The sequence below is a fragment of the Thalassophryne amazonica genome, chromosome 1 (assembly GCF_902500255.1).
Source record: "Thalassophryne amazonica chromosome 1, fThaAma1.1, whole genome shotgun sequence".
NCBI classification, from domain to species: Eukaryota; Metazoa; Chordata; class Actinopteri; order Batrachoidiformes; family Batrachoididae; genus Thalassophryne; species Thalassophryne amazonica.
Genome location: NC_047103.1, coordinates 16767743 through 16787578, shown reverse-complemented (window position 1 = coordinate 16787578; position 19836 = coordinate 16767743). Strand labels below are relative to the sequence as shown.

The 19836-nt window shown below is 40.4% G+C and overlaps 1 protein-coding gene across 1 annotated transcript in view; it reads right to left on the bottom strand.

The window, feature by feature from the left end:
- gpr158a (G protein-coupled receptor 158a) overlaps nucleotides 1–19836 on the bottom strand; it is a 206753-nt gene that overhangs the window by 88656 nt on the left and 98261 nt on the right. Inside the window, 2 exon segments of the mRNA XM_034166305.1 lie at nucleotides 7132–7358; nucleotides 14558–14660. Of these exon segments, the coding sequence (XP_034022196.1) occupies nucleotides 7132–7358; nucleotides 14558–14660 (330 nt within the window).

Sequence of the window (19836 nt, the reverse complement as noted above, 5' to 3'; positions counted from 1 at the left end):
GCAGCCGTTCGGTGCAAAGCAACGCCGTGATGAAGCCTCACGGGACATGTTCTGGCATGTCCAGCTCATGCACAATCACAATCGGATATTCACACGAGTGGAAAGCAACCAGAATCCATCTGAAATCCACCTGAAAGCTGTCCTGAGAGACCAACACCGAGGTGGTTTTGTCCCGCGTAATGAATGGCTCCGTGGCGCATCCCTCCGCTTTTCTTTCCATGAAAAAACTCCTGTAACGGTGGAATGTGCCGGAAAAAGTGCTGATGTCCACGTCTTTTCACAATTCCTGTGCTCGTCAGATGACATACCGGATCAAGACAGCGTCCAGTTTAAAAATGAACAGCACATTTCACTGTTACAGGAGTTTTTGTCATGGAAAGAGAAGCTGCTCCACCGCGCGTCGCGGTGCAGCCGCTCGGCGCAAAGCATGCTGTGATGAAGCCTCACGGGACATGTTCTGGCATGTCCAGCTCATGCACAATCACAATCGGATATTCACACGACTGGAAAGCAACCGGAATCTGTCTGAAATCCACCTGAAAGCTGTCCTGAGAGACCAACACCGAGATGGTTTTGTCCCGCGTAATGAACGGCTCCGTGGCGCGTCCCTCCGCTTTTCTTTCCATGAAAAAACTCCTGTAACGGTGGAATGTGCCGGAAAAAGTGCTGATGTCCACATCTTCTGCCTTTTTGTGAAAGTCAGACGAGGTCCCGGATCAACAAAGCTTTCACGTTGGAAATGATCTGGTTGTTCCAGCGGGGTGTCAGCCTGTCGATGGGGGCTGGGAGCGCGCCGCGCTCTCAGCAGTTGTGGGCCATCCTTAAAGCGGCAGTAACACCCCATAATCTGTTTAATCCCCATAAAATCGTCCCTGAAAGCCATATTAATTTTTCGAACGGTGTCCACCTGGAGGTCTTTTACAGTTTCTGGAAAAAAATTGATGCAGCAAAGCTCCAAATCGTTCAGACATTTATTCGCAATAAAAAATAGACGAGAGGGGTGGACCACACCTCACTCCAAGCCTGCTCACAGGCGAATGACGCAACCGACAGGCATGAAAAAACTCACGCATGCGCACAAGGGTTCAAGCTTGTCTGACGCAATCACACGTGATTCAAATCCATATGGTTTTTTTAAAAAAAAAAAAAAAGGTCGGATACTTTTCTAACAGACCTCGTATATATATATATATATATATATATATATATATATATATACACTGTTTCTCAACAGTGCAATTTCTAAGTTAGATTTAATGAAACTCAGAGTTTGTTCATAAAGTTCACTGACATCTAAAATCTACCAGTAATTTTATTTATTTATTTATTTTTTTCAAGTACTGGTCTTTTGAGACTCAAATTTTATGATAAACCAATGTTAGCATTAAACACAACAACCACTGGGACCAGTATGCCAAACACCCGTTGTATGTTGGGACCCTGAAAGCCCAAATTGTCAGTTTCAAAGTGTCATCATCATGTGAGACAGAAGACAAAGACGTCCTGAATAAACCCACCATTTAAAAAAATATCATTAGGCAAGTGGATAGTAAATGGACTGCATTTATATTGTGCTATTCCATTAGCATCAGAAGCTCAAAGTGCTTTACATTGATGTCTCACATTCACACACACACCGATGTGCAGGGTGCAGGGCAGTCTATACTGTACTATAACGCAAAACTAAGGGCCCCTTCACACATAACATGATTGAGGCAGAATGGTGCACAGAGGAGGAGTCAAATGGCACTTGAAAAATCAGAGCCGCCTTAAACGTCTTGTACAGCTCACGACAAAAGTTCGCGCACACCAGCGGCCGAAAGACAGTGAGTGCTGTGCGAGTGCCCATTCAACTCCTCTCTCGGCAGGTGTCAGCCAAATTTCAGGTGTTGCACACAAACATCCAACACTGCTCGCTGAACACTTAGAAAAGGCGGGGCTATTCATGCTGCCAGCACGAGAGTAGACAGCAGGCGACCACATTCAAGCTGTTTGTGAAAAGTGTCTAAGTGCCCCATGAGTATGGCGTAACCTAGCAACACACATGGGCAAGACTGTGCCGAACTCCCCCCCCCCCCCCCCCGACACACAGGGTCCCAGAGTCCGGTTGCTGTCCAGCACGGTGCGCTGCTGAAACAGTTGACCGCTGTGTACTGCAGCACAGCTGGTGAACACGCAATGCACATATGTGGGCAAGAGCTCATGCCCTCATGACAAACTGATAATTACGTATCGACAGGTTCACATGAGGACCGGCCAGCGTCTGAGCGTGCGGCACGGTGTGGAACTGATTCAGCCAAGCAGGCTGATGTCACTTCCACCACGTAAATTGTAGTTTACATGACAGACAGAAAGAGTGGAGATTAAATAACACAAATAAAGATAAAGGCTTCAACTCATTCATTTGTGATCGCTTTACTCATACGCTTTGCTGTGGACACACAGCGCCTGTCAGCTGACTGCCGACTGTTAGCTGGATGTGACCGTGCATGCAAGGTGTTACATTACAAACACAGACTTCAGACAGATGCAGGACAAACTCAATAATACATACATAAAATAAAAATCACAGAACAAACGAACAGAGAGTGAGCCTTATTTTCTGTGACCTGACAAGGGCCGCTGACCGAGAAGGGCGTGTCCCCCTGTGACCTGCAGCTGTTCAGGTATCTGTGTTCGCAAGTCATAGCTGGGAAACACCTGTAGTGGCTTGTAGCATACTAGTTCACATAACTGTACTGTGAGGCGTGGACGTTGGCATGCTGTCCTCATGTGGAAATAAATTAAAACACATATTGCTTCAGTTGACCACCGTGTCAGCGCACTGCAATGCTGGTGAATATTGTGCCATGCAGGAAATCACCCCACGGGATGCCCGCGTGATGTGCGTGTCACTGCGGGATTTCCCCACATTGTAATAATTGAAATACATATCACATTTGCAGCGGATCACTGCGCGCTGTACACGCCATGCCGGCTGATGTGTTCACAAGATGGGAGCCGACTCTTCATGACATGGGAGCTGGATCTTCATGAGACAAGCGCATCAGGTAATTTATGTAAAACATGAAAGAGAGAACAGTAATCCACGTCATTTTATTACTTCCTGGTGTACGTCTAGGCGGAGGCTAAATCTGCTCTTTATAATAGGAATCCAGTATTATAAATTGTGGTGTTTAATTCATTTTTTGCTCTGCTGCTGTGTGCGCGACTTTACACATGCTCGCACTGTGTTCATGCGCACGAACACGAACGTGCATGAAACCGTCACCATGGAATTGTGCACGTCTGTCCTTCTGTGCATCCCTCCCGACAGCAGGATGGAATGTTTTGTGGTTCCCCATTTAGTTTTTGGTTCACGGATTTTCTTCTGGTTTCGGTGTCTTTCATGTTATGTGTGAAGGGGCCCTAAGCTATGTACTGATTAGTGTGTTGTGCTCAAGATGACATCACAGCAAGTTCACGTGCTGTTTGCCATGACGTGTCACAGGTACTACAATCGGCAGTGGAAGAACAGCCACCTGGTACCAAAACTAAGTGGAGTCGAACTGACTGGGTACCATCTGGTGCAAAAATGCTATAAATGTGAAGCATTTTAGTAATGCATCGTTTGCAACTCAAGGAAATTAAAACAAATTTTTAACAAATAAAAACTTCTTTTAAACAAATAACCAGATCACCAGGATTTTATCACTACAGTGTTACTAAGCAAAGCACCTCCTGGTGCATCAGTAACTTCTTGCCTGCACCTTGTTCCAGTATTGTCCATTGCACTGGTGAAATAAATCCTCAATGCTAAAGAATTTTGCCTTGCGGATTTGTACTGTTCAAATTCTTTAAGGAAACATTTCAGCCCAAATCAGTTACCAAACAGAACAATAACTTTCCTCCCAAATGGATTTTGAAAATGCATTTTGTTTAAAAGCACTACAGAATGCAAGAGGAAGAAATAAAACCAGCCGCATATTGTAATATTCCAGTCATATTTAAATGGGAATGCAGCTTCTTGGTTTTGGCAGAAAGAGAACAAAGTACAATGAGTGTGTCTGCCTCAAGGACTATTTGATGGAAGAGTTTGCATTTTGAGACATTTACTATGCACCTCTTGTGTAATACATTTGACTCTAATTGCTTGAGGGGGCTTTCAAAGTGCACAAGACAGCTGTGCCACCTATTACAAAAAAAAAAAAAAAAAAAAAAAAAAACAGGCGCTGGCTCTGGAAAACAGATCAGTGACATTTCCTGATTAAAATATGAAGTATAATCTGCAAACCAAATTATGTTTGTTAATGAAAACAGGCACATTTTTAACATATGAATAACTCTGTGGCTACAATTACTAAAATAAGATGGCAATTTTAGTTACATCAGATTTACACAGATTATGAGTCTAAATGGTCTTTCCATTATGGCAAAGCCCTGCAGTATGTCAAACTTTTATCTGCTTTATTAATGTGCACAATTCCTTAAGCTCTGGCTGATCGGGCAGCGTGTTTAGGAAAGTGGCGAATGTTCAGGTTAATCCTCACATCTCACCCTCAAAATGAAGCTTTTAATTAAAAGTACTATTTAATTATTAAAAGCTCAAAGGATTTTATGAATTAGAACTTGAGGAAAATGTGAAGTCGGGTATGTATTCAGTTGGTACGTTCAACAGCTGGAACATTTGACAACTTAAATCTTTGGTCAAAACTACAAGATTTTAACAATTAATAATAATTAAACAAATTTCCATAAGATAATCATAAAAATACACATAATAACAATAGTACTAATAATAATAATGATAGTTATTATTGTTATGATGTATAACACTTTCAGTTGCACATAATATTGATATAATAATAATAATAATAATAATAATAATAATACTTATTATTATGTATAACACTTTTAGTTGCACATACAAAATTCTGCAAAATAATGAAAAAATAAATGCCACAACATAATTCACATGTTAAAATTATTAACAGAAAACACATAAAATACAAATTTAAAACTGACCAAGATTCTTCTCTAAAGAGATAGGAAACACTATCAAAAATGACAATATCCAATATTACGTATATTTAATTAGGTCAAAAACAAAAAAAACAGATGATGACATGGACCCAATGATTCAGGGCACAAATGTTTTAATAGAGGTCCAACACTAATTCCTGAAGCTATAAAAGGTTAATGTTTGTTTTTTGTATTTTCACATAGTGACACATCAATAAACTACTATTAACAGAGTACTGTTTGATTATGTGTTTATTCTGCCTTTCTCTATGAGAATAACTAACTAAATTAAATAATTAACTTACTGTTGAAAAACCTGTTAAAAATGAAACAATTTAAGGTTGTAATTCTGATTACTTTATGTATTCATTCATGCCATTTCATTAATTCATTGCCTACTTACATAAGCATTTTTCATGAACAAAAAGGAACAGAAGGAAGATAAATCTCTTATGCTCTGCTCCTTATAACACAACTTAAAAAAAGAAAAGAAATCCATTTGTTTCCTCAATTCAAACCCAAATGCTGTCTCCTCGTCATCAAGCATCAAATAAATATCATTAACAGTAATGTGACTGTCATACATTTCAGCAATTACATTCATTTTTCTTCTAATTTTCGATATTCTCTCATGATTTTATACATTTTTTATTTTATAAACATTTGTACAACATTTAATTTCTTTATTCAATGCATTCCAAAGCTTAACTCCATAAACAGGGACACTTCTGTTTCATAGTTGTCTGTGCAAACATAGTCTGAAAATTATATTTTCTTCTATGGCAAAAGGCCTGTGTAACAAATCTAAATAAATTTTAGAGGTCACCTGGCAAAATTCCTTGTTTAGCTTTCCACATAATAAGTACAATTTTTAAGTCAAAAAGATCCTTAAATTTTAATTGATTCATTGCAGTAAACAACTTATTGGCATACTCTCTGTAACCATTTTACTTGATAATTCTAATGGCTTTTTTTTTTTTTTTTGTAACAGATACAAGGACTTAGTAGTACTGCTATATGTATTTCCCCAGATGTCAGTCCAATAGCTTAAGTATGGGAGAATCATTGAGCAATGCAGCATATGCAACATTACAATTACAGTCAAACAAATGCTTTAAATAAAATGGCAATACGAGGGTAGGCTGAAAAGTTTTAAGGTTCCCCATGAAGGAGTAATGCATTAACTGCATTATAGTGAGCCTTAGAACTTTTCAGCCTACCCTCGTACTTTTACTAACTGTCCTTTTTATATAATCTATGTGGGCTTTCCAATTTAATTTTTCATCTAAAACAACACCAAGAAACTTAACTTCATTAACTCTTTCAATAATAACTCCATCAATGGCCATCTTCATATCATCACTCATTCTCTGATTACCAAAACTTATATAATTTGTTTTGTCCCAGTTCAAAGACAACTTATTTTCATTAAACCATTTTCTCTCTTTCATCATTTCTTCTCCTATTCTTTCTGGTATTTCCAACAAGTTACTTCCTGAGTGGTATATACTGGCATCATCAGCAAACAACAAAAAATGTTTACATTTTCGATGATTCACAAATATCATTAATAAGGAAAAGAAAAAGGAAAGGCCCTAAAATGGACCTTTGCAGGACTCCACATATGACCTGTCTACAATCAAAATGTAGCCCATTAATATGAACATACTGTTCACGGTTCGTAATGGTGTGCTCTACCCTGAATCCCATACTTTGTATAAATGTGACAATAGCAACTCATGATTTATGGTATTGAATGCTTTCCGTAGATAGATAAACACTCCCACTGTATACTCTTTTCTTTCAACTGCAGCTAAAATTGTTTCTAACAATTCTATAAGTGGTAGCCTTGTTGATCATTGAGATCTGAATCCATATTGTTTTTTGATAATTAACTTGTGTTTCTCAAAAAAATTGGTTGGTATTTAAGTGAACTATTTCTCAACTTCAGAAAACTGCGAGAGCTGCAACACTGGTCTGTAGTTGTTAAATTTGTGTTCGTCTCCACTTTTCAAAATAGGGATTACTTTAGCAACTTTCATTTGCTCTGGAAAAACACTGGTTTGCATGGCAAGATTACAACCAAAGTGTTAATTAACAACCAAAGTGGAGGAGTGCAGTGACAAGTACCTTGTTTCGTCGAAAGTGGTAGATGACCACAATGCTAATGAAGACTATCAGCACACAGAGGCACTGGAAGGAGAGAACAACCATACGAAGAGCACCGTCCTCTCCAGCCACACAGGGGGTGTCGTCCTTACAGTAGGCACAGCCCCCTTGACATGGCAGGCAGTCGCTGGATGAACCCTCATCGGCATTGGGCCCGCTATCGGCACCGTTCCCATTTGTCCCTTTGTCTGTCAAAGACACGACTGAAGTCAGTAAGAATATTCAGACCGGCGAGATAAAACATTAAGGGCAGCTAAGTTGGAGGCAAACAGTCTTTCTGTTACAGGTTTTAAGTAAGATGCTTACAGGCTCTCAAGATTTCTTATTTTAGCAACTAAGAGGGTTTAAATTTAAAAAAAAAAAAACGCATACATACATCCAGAAAAGTCAAAATGGACACCCTAGATCAATCCCTGTGGATAAATCCACTCAAGTCTATGTGAAATTCCCCAAAATAAATAGACTTAACATATTTTAGTCGAATTATTGAATTAATAAAGTACAGAAAGCCTCCCAAATAACACTAGATAACTATTTTAGTCACAGTCTTTATGAAATATGAGTTGATACATAAATTTGGCTATAATCTATTGAATCAGTCTTTCCTTCGAGATGTTACTGTGAAAATACTGAGAAACATGTTCCAAGGTCCTTCTAAGCAATATTTCATCCAGTTGCAGCTCATAATGGGTAAATGTTGTCAGTGTGTTGCCGCACTGTTTCCTTATTTTAGCTGAAAGCTCCAGTCTTTATGTAATATATTGTATAATTGGCACCACTGTCTTGCCATTAGGTGTGATGTCAAGGTGCTGACATCGCACCTTAATGTCAGCGTGAGTGAAGTGCCTCCATTGTAAGCAATGGAATTTATAACATGGTTAAAAAAATACATACTTGTGGCTGAGGGTCTGAGCAAGGGGAGCGCCTTAAAGCAGCAATTCACACTGGATTTAATCATTCCAGTGTCTTGAAAACTCGCAAGCAGCCCATAACGTAATGCTATTGGGCTAATTTTAGTATGAAAAACTGGTTAGCATCATATAACAGGATGCTAATTGGGGACCGTTAGCATTAAAATTGTTAGCGTCACATAACAGGATGCTAATGGGTGAACATTAGAATGAAAACTGGTTAGCGTCACATAACCTGATGCTAAAGGGTGAACGTTAGCATGAAAACTCGATAACATGCATCACCTAACATAGAAGTCTGTGTTAAAGCTACCAACTGTGACTTGATAACCGGGAATGGATCAATGCATCATTAAAATTAGTTGGGTCCAGGGTGCAATACGTGCCAAACAGGGTCAACAGATAGAAGATTATGCTCAGTACATTTTATTGAAGCAAATTACTGCACGGAGGTCTAGAATTTACAAAGTACACACTAAATTTACAGTGGAATCCAAGAGGAAGGATGCTGGGAACTCAGTGGTTGATGCAAACATGAAGGCGGGTGCCGCATCCAGCAGGTGGCAGACATATCAACAGAATATTAAATAGGCAAAAAAAAGTTGCTTTTTCAATTAGTTACTTCAACCTCATTATAGGTTCTTTTAATTTGGTGAGTTACAAAATGATAGCATTTAGGTTTTTACATTACTGTGTAGGAAAGCTGGGTTGGACTAACTCACTCACTCAAATTTAAAGATTGCTGGGGTTTTTTGCATCTTGGAACATGAACCAATTGAATTCTTAATTTTTATATATGTAGACATGTGTACATAAAACATTAAATGTACTGATGATACTCAGTACATTTCAGCGAAAGGCATGACAAGTGGAAAAGTGGATTTTCCTTTTCATGCAATGTCACGTTTCCCTGTTGTTAAAGGTTCTGGTGGATGTGTTGAGCCCGGTATTATAAGATAAAAGAGACCGAGACTCCAGAGTGTATATGTGCTCTGACTCTACGACGACTTCCTGACACAGTGTCAACGCGGCACAGGTGGATCTATACGTGAAAACATGAAAAGTCAACATTGCTTCACCTCATTTGTGCACCAAACGGTGCACAAAGCTGATGCCGGGAAAGCACCAGACACAGACACGGATGGCGGCGTCTAAAGACAGACGGGCTTTAGAGAAGTGTCGACACTTTCAAAGTTGAAAGTAATTTTTGGTCAAAAAACACATCTGAGGCCTTGAGAAAGCAGCTTTAAAAACAGTAACCGTTTGATCAACGTCGCTCATCAGAATTTAAGGTGTTTTTGCTGGGGGTTTTGTTTCACTGCTCCTCACCGGCCCTTTGGCCGATTTCCACCAAAACTGGTCTGTGGATGAAGGTCAACTTTAGAAGTCGTTGGGGTGAAAGGTCAAAAATTTATTTCCATTCCATTGTCCACCAAACGTGGCAAACATATGGAGGTGGGTTCTAAAATTGCACAGGTGAGGTCAAACTGGACAAAGGTCAGCCATTTGGGTAAAGGTCATTGGAGTCAAAGGTCAAAATTTAAGGTTTTCTTACTGATGTCCACTAAACTTTATGCATGGATGATTGTCAACCACAGAATTACCTCTAAATTATTTTTAAAAAGGCCAGGGTTGTTGGGGTCAAAGGTCAAAACTTTTATTTTATTTATTTCACTCTGATGTACACCAATCTTGACAATAGGAGTAATTGCCCAAGGAAGATTGATTTTGCCAAAGGTCAATCATTGGGGTCACTGTCATTGGTGTCAAAGGTCAAAATTTAAAGTTTTGACTTCAATTTGTATGAAACATGGCACAACTATTTTATTTTAAACCCAATCTGGACCAAATGTGACACACACAGGTGGATTCCAGAAGTGAAATGGCAAGGTCAGCCAGAGGTCAGACATTTGAGTGAAGACCAAGGTCATTTCATAGTGTTGTGGCCCTTATTGCCCACAGGTACTATTAGTTAGTTTTCTTCTAGAAGAGTTTGTCCACACTGAACTATAAGAATGCTTATATGTGCATATACGAGGGCTGTCCGTAAAGTATAGGTCCTTTTTATTTTTTTCTAAAACTATATGGATTTCATTCATATGTTTTTACATCAGACATGCTTGAACCCTCGTGCGCATGCGTGAGTTTTTCCACGCCTGTCAGTGACGTCATTCGCGCCTGTGAGCACTCCTTGTGGGAGGAGTCGTCCAGCCCCTCGTCGGAATTCCTTTGTCTGAGAAGTTGCTGAGAGACTGGCGCTTTGTTTGATCAAAATTTTTTCTAAACCTGTGAGACACATCGAAGTGGACACGGTTCGAAAAATTAAGCTGGTTTTCAGTGAAAATTTTAACAGCTGATGAGAGATTTTGAGGTGATTCTGTCGCTTTAAGGACTTTTCACGGTGCGAGACGTCGTGCAGCGCTCTCAAGCAGCGTCATCAGCCTGTTTCAAGCTGAAAACCTCCACATTTCAGGCTCTATTGATCCAGGACGTCGTGAGAGAACAGAGAAGTTTCAGAAGAAGTCGGTTTCAGCATTTTATCTGGATATTCCACTGTTAAAGGAGATTTTTTTAATGAAAGACGTGCGGACGGGTCCGCGCGTCGGGACGCAGCCGACGCGGCGCGGCGGCACAGGAAAAACACCTCCGTGTTGATAACCATTTGTAAAATCCAGGCGGCTTTTGATGGCTTTCAGTGGAGTGAGTATATGAGAAATTGTTTATCAGCTCGAGATGTTCCAACTTGTCCTCAAGGCTTCCAACAGAGGTGTTTTTCCTGTGGCGGAGCGTCGCGGCGGCTGCGAGCCGACGCTGCAATCCGCCTGCACGTCTTTCATTAAAAAAAATCTCCTTTAACAGTGGAATATCCGGATAAAATGCTGAAACCGACTTCTTCTGAAACTTCTCTGTTCTCTCACGACGTCTTGGATCAATAGAGCCTGAAATGTGGAGGTTTTAAGCTTGAAACAGGCTGATGACGCCGCCTGAGAGCGCTGAGCGACGTCTCGCACCGTGAAAAGTCCTTAAAGCGACAGAATCACCTAAAAATCTCTCATCAGCTGTTAAAATTTTCACTGAAGACCAGCTTAATTTTTCGAACCATGTCCACTTCGATGTGTCTCACACGTTTAGAAAAAATTTTGATCAAACAAAGCGCCAGTCTCTCAGCAACTTCTCAGACAAAGGAATTCCGACGAGGGGCTGGACGACTCCTCCCACAAGGAGTGCTCACAGGCGAATGACGTCACCGACAGGCGTGGAAAAACTCACACATGCGCACGAGGGTTCAAGCATGTCTGACGTAAAAACATATTAATGAAATCCATATAGTTTTAGAAAAAAATAAAAAGGACCTATACTTTACGGACAGCCCTCGTATATATATATATATATAAATAAGCAAACACTCCCTCCCAAGTTAAACATAAGTTAAAAAAAAAAAAAAGATGCTCTTATTGCTTTGGATAGTAACTCATTGAAATCCCATGTGGCTCAATATATAAGAAATGGTCGACTTATTATGGAGGTTTAAGAGGGTTTATTGCAAACATCCATTGTTTCAGAGATTTGCAGGGATTTTGCCGTTTAAAAAGAAACAGGTCAATGTTGCAATGCTGTGACTCTCCATGCGACTGAACCTTCAAAAGGTCTATTTATCTCCGTATGAGTCATATCCATCATCCCCTTCGATTTATTCTCACTGGTTTGTTGATCCGACGGTAAACTGAAGGTCGTGCATGTCGGATCCGTGGTGGCGGATCTCTTGGAGACGCAGGAAAGCCTGTTGCCCCGGCTTTCTGTGCAAAGGAGTGTCAAGGGTTTCCCCCCGTGCATTAGCAGTCTTGTTATTGGCCCCACGGCGGCACAGACGGCAGCACTACGCCTCACTAACCACCTCTCTTCTCTGTCTTCTCAGATGTGCACGCACGTTTCTGTGCATTTAAAAGTACCAGCAGGCAAAAGGAGACAGCGTGCAGCGCAATAATGTGGTCCAAAAAACAGAAGGGAAGGCAAAAAGGGGTGAGTAAAGAGAGAAAATTGGCAATGGTACAGAGGACAGTGGTGGATAAACTTAAGAGAAAACTTTTTTAATTAACTCACTGCATATAAAATTCATGGTAAAAGTAACAATGAATAAAAAGAGCTGCCATCCCAAAGCTTATTAGCTTCTTCAGCTTCTTTCCTCACACTCTTTCATTATCATTATTCCCTCCACTAAGGAGGTTACAGAGAAACCCGCATCATTCATTTGGTTTGCTCGCAGTATTGCTAAAAAAACAAACAAACAGAGTGTCAAGAGCCCTGTGGGTTACCGGCTCAATTACTCAAAGATTCAGATTCTTTACTGTCAATGGTCATTCTCTGCATAAAAATAGCCACCATTTCCAAACAAATGAATCTACACAAATAATTATGGAATGGGAACAATGTCAATGACCAATATTGTGCCCTTGTTAAATTAAAAGAAAAGTTACTGGACAGTTTTTGAGAAAATTGGGTCCAAATACCTAAATTGGCTGTTTTCGGCATAAAAATGGCCGCCATTTCAAAATGAAGGAATCTATGAGTATAATTTTTTGACGTCAAATATGTCAACGACCCATATTATGCCCTTGACAAATTAGAAAAAAGTTACAGTTTTTGAAAAAAACTTACCTTTAAGTGCTCAAAATTGCTATTTTTGGCATAAAAATGGCTGCCATTTAAAATGAACAAATCTATGACTATAATATTTAGACAAGAACAATGTCAATGACCCATATTAGACCCTCACCAAATTAGAAAAAGTTAGACAGTTTGTGAGATATTGCAATAAATGGATGATGACGACGACAACAACGGCAGCGATGACTACGACGGACGCTGCGCCACGACATAGGGTTAGCGACCTATTGACTAGTAACCCAAAAATCACCCATCTTCCACAAAATTTGGGCAAAAAAAAAAAAAAAAAAACTTTTAATGAAGTCACACTCACTTGCTCATCTTCAACCGCTTACAGTATCTGGGATCGGGTCGCAGGGTTTTAATGAAGTCATTCATACCAATTAATCTCAAATATTTTGTTGTTGAGTTTTACACTAAAAAAAGTGGTGTTGGCCCCTATTTTTCCTTGACCTTTGACCTTTTAACCAAACTACACCAAAATGTACTCACCTCTAGATATCTGTCCAAGTAATATTCCCACCAAGGTTTATCCATCTCGGCTTATTGGTTGTTCAGATATACAAAAAGGTACTTTTTGGAGCAGGTTTACCTTGACGTTTTAATCTTTCACCAAACCACTCCAAAATCTAACCAAATCTAGATATGTCCAATTAATACTCCCACCAGGTTTGAAGGAAATCCATCTAGTTTCATTTTCAAATCTGCTCCTTCGAAGTTCTTTCCTCCCAGCCCAGATCTGAGTCACTTAATTTTGGGTATCTGCTGATACTGAGTCTGTAGCCCATCCTCTTTGTTTCCTACATAACAGACTTGCAAATGACACACTGTAAATACTTTAAAGCCAACAGAAATGAAATGCTGTATTTACTTAAGCTACATCAACCGGTCGCACGAAACTTGGTTGTTTGAATGGAAAACAGACTATGCAATTAATTTTAACAAATTCTTACACTGACCTACAACCTCAGTTACGCAGCGAACGTGTCGACCTTCATGACATTCGCTTATCTTGGCAATGACCTTCGTGTCGCTGGGTCCTTGGAATTTGAGATCAAGAGACGCCTGGGAGAAGGACTGCAGATTATTTGGTTCTTACAAAGATTTAAAAAAAAAAAACCCAACTTAGATTTAAAACGGTTAGATAATTTGTCTTGTTTTAAGAGTTAGTATCTTATTTTAAGTGTTCAACTTTACACTATAGTCAAGAAATCTTGTCCACTGAAATTATCTCACTGCATGGACAGATAATTTCACTTGTTTTGACTATGTCTTCCCTCAGATTTAGTGTTTTTATCTTGTTTTGTGACACCCCCCCCCCCCCCCCCCCCCCCCCCCTTTTGTGCAGTGATCTTACGGAGCCATGAGGTCACTGGACAGAGGTGGTTGGTGATGCCTTTGAAACAATCACTCTTTGGGGAATCCTTGAGTACTGCTGGTATGACTTGGTGTCAAACAAATAATGACTTAGGGTGACTCGAACGATTTAGAATGCAGATGCCACAGCATTGAGGACCCCGAGGGCTCAAGAAGGCCAAGGTAATGCCTACGTCTCACCTGGCTGCAGGAGATGGCTACTGTCTACAGGTACAGATGGACTAGCTGTCTGCCCGGTGGTTGCCATCCAGGACCTAAGGTTGTGGATGCAGTGCTGTGTGACTTGATCTCAAATATTAGACTCCTAACGATCTACTTGACTTCTTCAGATATTTCAATGATGTGGAATTATTGAGATGAAAGAAGTCCATTTGTGATTTTGATGGCAAACCACAAATAGATTGTCATCCTTACTACAAAATAAATGGACTTACTTGCAAATCTGTTGACAGGGACTCGGTTGGGGTGATAGAATCCTTTCTTGCAGTGACACTTGTACTTGTCTAAGACAAATCCATGACCGTGCATTGGCGTGCACTGCAAAGATAAAACAACACGTAATAATTACTGAGCAAGCTGGAAAAACAAAGTTATGACATTTGGAAATATTATTATATTATTATATTATTATAATATTATTATTATTAAAAAAGCTGTTGTTGAGACTTTTAACAATTTTGTTGGTATTATGATTCCAGCTCAAGTTATCAGATAAAAACAATCCCAGAAATTTACAGTTTTCAAAGATTTTAAGCATGTTGAAAATTTTTTTGGGACCACAACAAACATCACTGGGGAGGTAATGATGTAGTGGTTAAGCGTTGGACTTAAGACCAGAAGATCCTCAGTTCAAATCCCAGCCTGACCAGAAAAAAAAAAAAAAAAAAAATCACTAAGGACCCTTAACAAGGTCCGTAATCCCCTAGTTGCTCCCGGTGTGTAGTGGGTGCCTTGCATGGCAGCAGCCTGACATTGGGGTGAATCAATCAATCAATCAATCAATTTTTTTATATAGCGCCAAATCACAACAAACAGTTGCCCCAAGGCGCTTTATATTGTAAGGCAAGGCCATACAATAATTATGTAAAACCCCAACGGTCAAAACGACCCCCTGTGAGCAAGCACTTGGCAACAGTGGGAAGGAAAAACTCCCTTTTAACAGGAAGAAACCTCCAGCAGAACCAGGCTTAGGGAGGGGCAATCTTCTGCTGGGACTGGTTGGGGCTGAGGGAGAGAACCAGGAAAAAGACATGCTGTGGAGGGGAGCAGAGATCAATCACTAATGATTAAATGCAGAGTGGTGCATACAGAGCAAAAAGAGAAAGAAACACTCAGTGCATCATGGGAACCCCCCAGCAGTCTAAGTCTATAGCAGCATAACTAAGGGATGGTTCAGGGTCACCTGATCCAGCCCTAACTATAAGCTTTAGCAAAAAGGAAAGTTTTAAGCCTAATCTTAAAAGTAGAGAGGGTGTCTGTCTCCCTGATCCGAATTGGGAGCTGGTTCCACAGGAGAGGAGCCTGAAAGCTGAAGGCTCTGCCTCCCATTCTACTCTTACAAACCCTAGGAACTACAAGTAAGCCTGCAGTCTGAGAGCGAAGCGCTCTATTGGGGTGATATGGTACTAAGAGGTCCCTAAGATAAGATGGGACCTGATTATTCAAAACCTTATAAGTAAGAAGAAGAATTTTAAATTCTATTCTGGAATTAACAGGAAGCCAATGAAGAGAGGCCAATATGGGTGAGATATGCTCTCTCCTTCTAGTCCCTGTCAGTACTCTAGCTGCAGCATTTTGAATTAACTGAAGGCTTTTCAGGGAACTTTTAGGACAACCTGATAATAATGAATTACAATAGTCCAGCCTAGAGGAAATAAATGCATTAATTAGTTTTTCAGCATCACTCTGAGACAAGACCTTTCTAATTTTAGAGATATTGCGCAAATGCAAAAAAGCAGTCCTACATATTTGTTTAATATGCGCATTGAATGACATATCCTGATCAAAAATGACTCCAAGATTTCTCACAGTATTACTAGAGGTCAGGGTAATGCCATCCAGAGTAAGGATCTGGTTAGACACCATGTTTCTAAGATTTGTGGGGCCAAGTGCAATAACTTCAGTTTTATCTGAGTTTAAAAGCAGGAAATTAGAGGTCATCCATGTCTTTATGTCTATGAGACAATCCTGCAGTTTAGCTAATTGGAGTGTATCCTCTGGCTTCATGGATAGATAAAGCTGAGTATCATCTGCGTAACAATGAAAATTTAAGCAATGCTGTCTAATAATACTGCCTAAGGAAAGCATGTATAAAGTGAATAAAACTGGTCCTAGCACAGAACCTTGTGGAACTCCATAATTAACCTTAGTCTGTGAAGAAGATTCCCCATTTACATGAACAAATTGTAATCTATTAGATAAATATGATTCAAACAACTGCAGCGCAGTGCCTTTAATACCTATGGCATGCTCTAATCTCTGTAATAAAATTTTATGGTCAACAGTATCAAAAGCAGCACTGAGGTCTAACAGAACAAACACAGAGATGAGTCCACTGTCTGAGGCCATATGAAGATCATTTGTAACCTTCACTAATGCTGTTTCTGTTCTATGATGAATTCTAAACCCTGACTGAAACTCTTCAAATAGACCATTCCTCTGCAGATCATCAGTTAGGTGTTTTACAACTACCCTTTCAAGAATTTTTGAGAGAAAAGGAAGGTTGGAGATTGGCCTATAATTAGCTAAGATAGCTGGGTCAAGTGATGGCTTTTTAAGTAATGGTTTAATTACTGCCACCTTAAAAGCCTGTGGTACATAGCCAACTAATAAAGATAGATTGATCATATTTAAGATCGAAGCATTAATTAATGGTAGGGCTTCCTTGAGCAGCCTGCAGAGGGAGTGCTTTAGTTAAGGCACGTGAAGATTACACTGTGAAATAAATCGTTATCTAGTTAACTAGCTCAATCTAACTGCGCAGATTAAACAGCTAACAGATACAGCAAAACACTGCTGTGCTCCGGAACAGGCAGTGATACAGTACCGCAGTGAGAGCCAACCACCAGTAGAGGCAGCTAATAAATAAGTAAATAAATAAATAAGAGCAACATTGTATATGCTGGTGGGCAGGCCTCATTTAAGGGGAGGACAGCTGTAGGTTTAAGCCAGGTTTCACATAACCCAATCATATCTAAGTGATGATCAATAATTAGATCATTAACCAACAATGATTTTTAGGATAGTGATCTTATGTTAATGAGACCCAGACTAAGGACCTCAGTGGGGTTGACAGTTGGACCCGAAGTGAAGATGGGATGCAATGTCAGGAGCTCTGGCCCCAGGAATACATGTAACGTCAGCCGGCATCTGTAACCTGACCTTGCGGATGATAGAATCCCCTATCACTAAAGTCCGGCGTTTCGGCCTGGAGACAGGAGTGGAAGTCACTCGTGGGCTCAGAAAATTCACATCAGACAAATCCATAGGGGAGAACCGATTCACAGTTTGCAGTGGCGAGTGTGATCGGGGTACCACAGCCGGGCATCAAGCCTTATGGGGCTTCCTCTGCCTAGCCAGAGTCCAAAAGCCGTCCTCCACAGCCAGCGTTTCTTGGGTGATGCTAATGGGCATGCTAGCCGGCCCAACAATAACCTCATCTGGAGTGCCCATAACATCTAACTCCACTGAGCTAAGAAGCTGTTCTAACTTAGGGACACGGCTCTCTAAGAGAGCCACGCTATTTCCAACATCACGCAGGATTTACGAAGGGATTAAAGTCCTGTATTTTGTGCACTTGGAAATTCAAGAGTACAGCCAAGCAAGCACAAGCTAACCAATAATGAATAAGCTAACCACTCCTAAAGCTCACACAGAATTCACACAGCTGTAAATAAATGGGTTAAAATTCACAGCAGTTACACTGAAAAAGTAGCAGCAAAAAAAACCCCTCCTAAGATTAACACAAGAGTAAAGTACTAAGCTAAAATTCACAACAGTTACACTGAAAAAACTAACAGAAGTATTCAAGAAACGGGGGGGTCGAACTAGCTAACACAAGCTAACTGCTAGCAAAAATGCTAACAACACCTAAGATTTACACAGGAGTAAAATAATGACCTAAAATTCACAGCAGTTACACCGACAAACTAACAGAAGTATTAAGCAGGGAGCAACAGCTATAAAAGTAACAGCGGGGGGTGTGTGTGTGTGAATCAACCTAGCTAGTGAATGCTAAATGCTAACGAATGCTAAACACTAGCGATTCACAACAGGACTGTAGTTAAATAAGATTCAGAGTAGATACACTTAACAACCAGAAGCCTGCTAAACAGAAATAAAAAACATACAGTGGGGCAAAAATGTATTTAGTCAGTCCCCCATTGTGCACGTTCTCCTACTTAGAAAGATGAGAGAGGTCTTTAATATTCATCATAGGTACACTTCAACTATGAGAGACAAAATGAAAAAAAAAAAAAAATCCAGGAAATCACGTTGCAGGATTTTTAAAGAATTTATTTTTAAATTATGGTGAAAAAGTTTGGTCACCTACAAACAAGCAAGATTTCTGGCTCTCACAGACCTGTAACTTATTCTTTAAGAAGCTCTTCTGTCCTCCACCTGTTACCTGTATTAACGGCACCTGTTTGAACTTCTCTGTATAAAAACCACCTATCCACCTATCCTGACCAAAGAGTCAGACTCCAAACTCAACCATAGTCAAGACCAAAGAGCTGTCGACGGACACAAGGAAGAAAATTGTAGATGTGCACCAGGCTGGGAAGAGTGAATCTACAATAGTCAAGCAGGTTGGTGTGAATAAATCAACTGTGGGAGCAATTGTAAGAAAATCGAAGACATACAAGACCATTGATAATCTCCCTCGATCTGGGGCTCCACGCAAGATGTCATCCAGCGGGGTCAAAATGAACATGAGAATGGTGAACAAAAAACCCCCGAACGACACGGAAGGTCCGGATGAATGACCGCAGAGAGCTGGGACCAAAGTAACAAAGGCTACACACTACACAGGGAGGGACTCAAATCCTGCAGTGCCAGGCATGTCGCCCTGCTTAAGCCAGTACATGTCCAGGCCCGTCTGAAGTTTGCTAGAGAGCATATGAATGATCCACAATAAGACTGGGAGAATATCATGTGGTCCGATGATACCAAAATGGAACTTTTTGGTAAAAACTCAACTCATTGTGTTTGGAGGAAGATGAATGCTGAGTTGCATCCCAAGAACACCATATCTACTGTGAAGCATGGGGGTGGAAACTTCATGCTTTGGGGCTGTTTTTCTGCAAAGGAGACAGGAAGACTGATCCGTGTTAAGGGAAGAATGAATGTGGCCATGTATCATGAGATTTTAAGCCAAAATCTCCTTGCTTCAGTGAGAGCATTGAAGATGCAACGTGGCTGGGTCTTCCAGCATGACAATGATCCCAAACACACTGCTCAAGCAACGAAGAAGTGGCACGTAAAAAGCATTTCAAGGGCTTGACTGGCCCAGCCAGTCTCCAGACCTCAACACCATAGAAAATTTGTCAAGGGAGTTGAAAGTCCGTGTTGCCCAGCGACAGCCCCAAAACATCACTGCTCTAGAGGAGATCTGCATGGAGGAATGGGCCAAAATACCAGCTACAGTGTGTGCAAACCTGGTGAAGACTTACAGGAAACATTTGACCTCTGTCATTGCCAACAAAGTTACAAA